Source organism: Dothidotthia symphoricarpi (assembly GCF_010015815.1).
Source record: "Dothidotthia symphoricarpi CBS 119687 unplaced genomic scaffold P153scaffold_7, whole genome shotgun sequence".
Taxonomy (NCBI): domain Eukaryota; kingdom Fungi; phylum Ascomycota; class Dothideomycetes; order Pleosporales; family Dothidotthiaceae; genus Dothidotthia; species Dothidotthia symphoricarpi.
In genome coordinates this window covers 980,859-987,277 of record NW_022985014.1, presented here as the reverse complement: position 1 = coordinate 987,277, position 6,419 = coordinate 980,859, and the positions used below count along the sequence as shown (strand labels likewise).

At 52.4% G+C, this 6,419-nt stretch overlaps 3 protein-coding genes across 3 annotated transcripts; 2 read left to right on the top strand and 1 right to left on the bottom strand.

Moving 5' to 3' along the window:
• The first annotated feature begins 378 nt into the window (after positions 1–378).
• Positions 379–1,538, top strand: P153DRAFT_209368 (uncharacterized protein). The gene is made up of 2 exons (XM_033662555.1): positions 379–972; positions 1,026–1,538. The coding sequence occupies exons 1-2, from the start codon at positions 490–492 to the stop codon at positions 1,446–1,448; spliced, it is 906 nt and encodes a 301-aa protein (XP_033525424.1). The 5' UTR covers positions 379–489; the 3' UTR covers positions 1,449–1,538.
• Positions 1,539–3,302: 1,764 nt separating this feature from the next.
• On the bottom strand, positions 3,303–4,302 carry P153DRAFT_355824 (uncharacterized protein; the record flags this gene model as incomplete). The annotated part of the gene is made up of 2 exons (XM_033666600.1): positions 3,303–3,994; positions 4,050–4,302. The coding sequence occupies 2 exons, from the start codon at positions 4,300–4,302 to the stop codon at positions 3,303–3,305; spliced, it is 945 nt and encodes a 314-aa protein (XP_033525423.1).
• An 872-nt stretch (positions 4,303–5,174) lies between these two features.
• P153DRAFT_374836 (urease accessory protein UreG) lies at positions 5,175–6,176 on the top strand (the record flags this gene model as incomplete). The annotated part of the gene is made up of 3 exons (XM_033669543.1): positions 5,175–5,344; positions 5,464–5,604; positions 5,660–6,176. 3 exons carry the CDS (start codon positions 5,175–5,177, stop codon positions 6,174–6,176), a joined length of 828 nt encoding a protein of 275 aa, XP_033525422.1.
• Positions 6,177–6,419: the final 243 nt, after the last annotated feature.

Below are 6,419 nucleotides of genomic sequence, written 5' to 3'. Positions count from 1 at the left end.
TTTTACTGAGAGGACTGCAGCACTGTATCCTGGCTATACTCGACATGTCTGACGGCCTCCAAGAACACGACAGCAGGCTGCACAGCGTCACTCATCGTCACTCGGCGTCACTCAGCATCGCTCAGCATCGCTCAGCATCGTCGACGCTGCCAAGCCCAAGGAAACAACAAAGAAACGCTGCACTGTCAAGGACGGACCTGCTTTTGCCGTGAATTCCGTCGTGTGGGCTCCTCGACCTGTTTCACGGTGATTCGCTGCAGACGCCATGACCCAGCTTGCCCAGCTTGCCCAGCCTAATTGCCAAGCCCAAGACGCCTACCAAGCTTCTTGAGTTGTAAGTGGTATGTAACCAGAGTCTTGCGTCTCCTGGCGGAAGCCGTCGTCTCGTCTATAACATGCCCGCTGCCTCGCCGACTTGGACTGTCCTCAAGGCCCGTAACAAGTCGTGGATGCCCGCCGACACATAGCGTGAAAACCAACTGCACGGCCATGGCAGCCCTGTATCCGCCGGTCGTCTCTCCGGCCACACGCCAGCCAGGCCCTCAACATCAACGCCGACAGTCGTCGTCGAGCCCCGCGCCCAACGAATGCAACCACATCTACAACGAGAAGGACGCCTGTGAGCGGCGACAGAGTGTTCACACAGAGCGCGGTCGCCGCAATGGTCGTGGTCACGATTCCGTCATCTCATATCCCTTCTCGCCATGCACGCCTAGCCCCCACAGCAGCATCTCCTCCGCGGAACGACGACATCACTCAGGCTCAGAAGCTCGGTACTCCGTACCCGTGGTAGACGGCAGGCCTGTATCGTATCCACCGCAGGCACATCTAGATCCCGAGAAGAACGATGGGTACAGCTCGCCGCAGGGTCGCCAGTCGTTGAACCGCGACTTATCACCACAGAAAGAGCAGGTGCATGACCGAGGCGAATACGAAGAGGGGGGTGCTGAGGAGAAGGCGTGGCAGTTGTTGGTATGTGGACATATGCTACTATACCACAGATATAATGGCTAACATACACAAAGTTTTATCTTTCTGGCCCATGCGCTCTTCTCTCCGTCGCCATCACCTTCTGGACGATTGCTGCATTGATCATTTCGCTTGCCTTGTATCCGCTGCGATTCTGCTCTACACGCCCCTCGCTGTCGTCGCAACTCGAATCGTTCCTCGCGCCCGCCCTCAATCTACAGCTTCACCTCGTGTACTCGACCAACTCAAAAACGGAATACAGCGCGCCTCTCCTGGTTGTAATCCACCTATTCTCGCCATTCGTCGCCTTCGGTATTGCCATCGCTGCATGGGTCGCGGCTTGCTTCTCGTTCTTTTCTGCGATACTGGGTGACCCCGGGGGCCCTAGCAGTCCAGACGGACACCACAACGACGGCAAAGAGAGCATTCTAAGCGTTCGCAACTGGTGGGAGAAATGGCTTGCACGAGGATTGAGATGATTGCGCCTCGAAGGACTGGTTTTCACTCGCGACTCGACGATTACGATTGCGCGGAAGCGACTTCACGACACCCCTTCGACTCGACAAAGGATTTTTTTGTACCCTGATAGCCACGGCAAGAACGGCATTTTAGCGGCATATGGAACGGCGTAAACGGGATTACGGGATTACGGGATTGAAATGGAAGGGATGGGTCTGCTGCTCCGGCACGACAGCACGGCGTTGATTATCTCACCGCAGGCTTTGTCCTGCACGAGAAGGATTTTTTTGCTTTTACGAGACCTTGGCTCTCCACATGATATACCCCATTTTTATTCGAATCGTACCATTGAAACTTTCTCTCAAACACTCTATCTCTCACATGACCACCACTCTCGATTTTGGAATGACATCTTTCTCGTAAACGTAAGAAACTTTCCCGACACTCGGACTCATCTCTCCACCTCCCACTCCGCCGCGCTGCGCGTGAGCAGAACAGCAATCACATCCCCCCTGTCACCGCTGTGTCTTGTGTTTCGACCAAGACCGCCTAGTTCCGCCGGCCACACGTCCCGCTCTGGGCGTGCCGTTTACGGTAGTGTGACACGCCTGCTCGAGAAAACGGTTGGATGGGGGCGGAACAAGTGATTGTGTAGCAGGAAGGGGAGTGCTTTTTCGAGGCTTGGAGAAAGTGGGTTTCGGCTTGGCTCGGGAAATATGGGTCTTGGCGGGTGGGTGAGGAGTGGGGTTTGTGTTGGCTTTAATTTGGTTTATGGGTTGTGTTGTGAAGGTGTGTATTGTAGAGTTTGGGTGGTGCTTTGTGTAGGTACTTGCCGTGACACTTTCTTGTGGTGGGTTGTAAGTGTGTTTATCTTGACGGGCTGCCTCGCTGTGGTGGTGCTACCGACGCGCTGGGTCGACTAATTTGCTGTTTGTGAGCTGTTTGTTTTCAAACGCCTTGTCGTGCGCTGCTCAAGCAGAGAGCCGATAGAAGGCGGGAATATCGGCTGTGTTAACCTTTACTGGCACTTTATTAGAGTGGAAGATCAGCTTGGTGACGACGAAAGGTTGCACGGATCTTGGTGTATCGGCACCGAGTTGTTTCATCCTGTGTGCTTGAAGTGTCAAGACGGATGAGTCGGCTGTGAAGAAGGATGGGATCCGAAGTCTGGCCGTGTGATCTGCGTGTGTTCTTGACGTGAGAAATAGCTGGGATGATGCTGAACGACGACCGTGATGATGGTAAGCAATGTGTATTAGTATTGAAGGCATCGTTCGTCAGAATGAAAGAACTCTCATATATATCTTGAGTGTTATGTTGTCTAGTGATACATGTAAAGCTGCGTGAGACGTTGATATAGACATTACTGCGTAATACGAAAAGAAATGAGAAGAGCATGAGTACAGGCGAAGACCCCCCATTAGGACATAAGAAAAGGAATGTTCATCCGTCTTAACAAAAGAAAACTGCAAGGGTTGTGGAGACAAGCTTCTCTGACCTTGAGATTACGTGAGCTTGCATAGGGTATATGCTGGAGTGTTCGATACACCTCTAAATGTGATAAAAGAAACGAATTCGTGTACGAAGGAGGGGAGGGAGAGCTTGAATCAAGAAGCGAATAGAGGAATGGTCTCTTCGCAGAATAAACTCGTCTCAGAAGAGGGGGTCATGACTGTGCGGTCTGGCGAGCACAATCCTATTTCGAATGGTAACGTCGGTTGATTTCGGTCATTAGGATTAGGATGGACCGCTCCACGTCGAAGATAGTTTGGGACCTGACTGCGCCGTCGTGATGTTCGTTGCCCTTTCGATAGCTGGACTTGGCGCTACTCAATCGCGTGCATCGAGTCCAATTTCCACACTCTCACGATAGTCTATGACACCACCATTAGTTGTGATTTAGCCCTCTTCAGCTCTCTGTCCACGCAGTTCTTCAAGCACTGGTCCAAGAGTCTAGAATCGCTTTGGTTGAACTCCTTGTTGATGATCCAGCGTGTTCTCGAGCCGCCCAGACAGCTCTTGTCACTGCCGATTTTCTTCTGGAAAACGTGATCGAGGAATGCGTACGAGTCGTCAAAGGTCTTGTGGCAGCTTGTGCATGCAAATGTGGCTCTGTCGTCGGATGTTGTGCAGATCCCTCCAGTGTGCGAGGAGAACAGTATGGATCTGTAATTCGGCAGTCCGGAGTGTGGGGTTACAGATATGCGTATGCTGCAGTGCGGGCACAGTTCTCGATCATCGTGATGACGGTGTGGTAGAAGCTTCTTTGTTTGGAGTTCACTTGGCTTTGCTTTCTTCAGGTCCTTCTTGAGTTGTTCTGCGAATGGACAGAACTGCAATTTGAAGCATGGAGGTGGGAGGATAGGTGTGGATAGTGGTGATCGGAAACGAGCATACTGCTCAGTCAGAGCGGTGAGACAAACGCGACGGATGCCCTTTGCGGCTGTGATGATCTCTTCGTATGGTATGGAGGTTGGTGTAGGGCTTAGTGCCTTGCCATATAATGGGACGCGGATTTCGTATTGAAGTCGCAAGAGTTGAGCCGAGAGGATTGTGTGACATATTGCTGATTACTGTCAGCCTGGTATACATTGTATCATTCTAAGTACTCCTATACTCACAGTCACCCTCCTCGAAACGTGATCCAAAAGTTGCTTTGCCAGTTTCTATGAGCTTTCGCACCTGGCGTCCCAACCTCAATGCTTTCCTGAGGGCATCATCCCGGCTCTTGGTTCCGAACCACGCCCATGTCGAGCGTCTGCGTCGATGCCGTGCCTGCCATTGCACATATGCTTCGCTGGCATTCTGGAACTCTCGCTCGATATCCCATATGATGAGAGAGGCATTTGACGACGATTCCCAAGTGACAGGCATAGTAAAAGTTAAAAAGTATTAATATGTTAGTTTGTGGGGACGGATAGAAGGGAAGAGAGTCGATGGTCTTGTAATTATGAAGGGCATAAACTAGCGTGTATATGGCGAACAGGTCGAAAGGTAATTTTAGCGACTCTGAGGCGTATTGGGACTAATCCGCGGAACCAAACTTTGCACGATATCTCCTCATACCCAGAGTTGTGCGCTGGCTTGTCAAGACACCCGAAAATCCGGTTCATGGCGTGCACCGTTTGAACACGAGATGAGAGCTTGGCGAGAACTTGAACGGAGATGAGGTGTTGTTTACAGCTCAATTGGGTAGCGTGGACGACGCAGCCAGACAAACAAGGCACGGCAACGCCCCAAGGAGTCATGGACATTGACGTGGAACCTCAAAAGGGAAGATCCTAGCAAGGATCCAGGTACGCCCGTTGATGAACCCGTATTGATGTTCGGAGGGTAGAAATGCCGCGCGCGTCCCTGACGATGCAGGGGCAAAGCAGTCAATAGTTTCATGCAAGCATCGTCGCGAAAGAACCCGAATCCTACCAGGGTCCAAGCGTGCGCGCGCGTCGACTCAGTCAGCCACGGCTGCATCGAGACATATCAACACAACAATAGAACCTGTTCCTCAGCTCAGGCGTGCAAGACGTTTTGTAAACATGGCGTGAATGCTTCAGCCCTAGACGGTCGTTTGTCGATACCCGTGTCAATATGATCGCCAAACCCCACATTCGGTATTGCCCCACCATCGTCAACCTCAAGCTTCGTTCCTGCTGGCTGCGTGATGATTGTTCTTCACCTCGATAACCTGTTCCGGCGACTCTCACATCAATTCAGCGTCTCTTAGTAGCAGTAATCGACTCTTCACTATGTCTCACGGCCATTCTCATGATAGCGGCGCGTCACACTCGCATGCCGCCGCTGACCACGGGCACACGCACGAGATCCTCGATGGTCCGGGAAGCTTTCTGGGACGCGAGCTCCCAATCATCGAGGGCAGGGATTGGGAGGACAGGTCTTTCACTGTGGGGATTGGAGGGTAAGCTTGTTTTCTGCTCTTCCGATAACGTGCCTCGTCCCACCCGCCAATCGATCGCAAGGACGTTGTAGTGGCTTGGGATGAATAGTCTGCATGGAACAACAAGTTGATCAAGGCAGTCCCGTTGGTTCCGGCAAAACTGCCCTCATGCTAGCTCTCTGCAAACAACTGCGAGCACGCTACTCGATAGCAGCCGTTACAAACGACATCTTCACACGTGAGGACTGCGAGTTTCTGACGAAGAACCATGCTCTACCCGCGTAAGCCTCCGCAACCTCTCTTTCCAGCGGTGCAATGCTCACATCAAATCCGTAGCGAGCGCATCGTCGCCGTTGAAACGGGTGGCTGTCCCCACGCCGCCGTCCGTGAAGACATATCCGTGAACCTCACCACGCTCACAAACCTGCACCATAAGTTTGACACAGACCTCCTGCTCATCGAGTCCGGCGGCGACAATCTTGCAGCAAACTACTCGCGCGAACTCGCCGACTTCATCATCTACGTGATTGACGTTGCAGGCGGGGACAAGATTCCCCGCAAGGGAGGGCCGGGCATCACGCAGTCGGATTTGCTGGTCGTAAACAAGATCGATCTGGCGGAGGCTGTGGGCGCGGACCTGAATGTCATGGAGCGCGATAGCAGGAGGATGCGCGAGGGTGGGCCCACAATCTTTGCTGTGGTGAAGAGCAATCAGGGCGTGGATGCAATTGTGGATCTGATACTGTCGGCTTGGAAGGCTTCCGGTGCGACGCAGGCACGAAAGAACAAGTTTGAGCCAACGGATATGGTTGAGAACGAGGAGGGGAAAGAGCGGAGCTACAGCATGGCGTGAGAACCCCCTAGCCGCTGGGCTGAAGTGGAGAGCGCTTATTGAATTGTGGACGCGGAGGATGCACACCCTTGAAATGTGGATTGCCTGTTTTCTGTGAACGAAAAGACAACACATCAATAAGCCACTTCGGGATTGTTTGTTTGTTTTCGTGGTCATGTTGTGTTCACAGATGCCTTGATTGCAGGTTAACAACAGTAGCCCCAAACCAAGACCAAAGATAATAACATCACGACCAATTGGTTC

Coding starts and splice junctions, on each gene's coding strand:
- P153DRAFT_209368 (XM_033662555.1), top strand. CDS start 490: ATGGCAGCCCTGTATCCGCCGGTCGTCTCTCCGGCCACACGCCAGCCA. Junction 973..1,025: donor AGAAGGCGTGGCAGTTGTTG/GTATGTGGACAT, acceptor ACATACACAAAG/TTTTATCTTTCTGGCCCATG.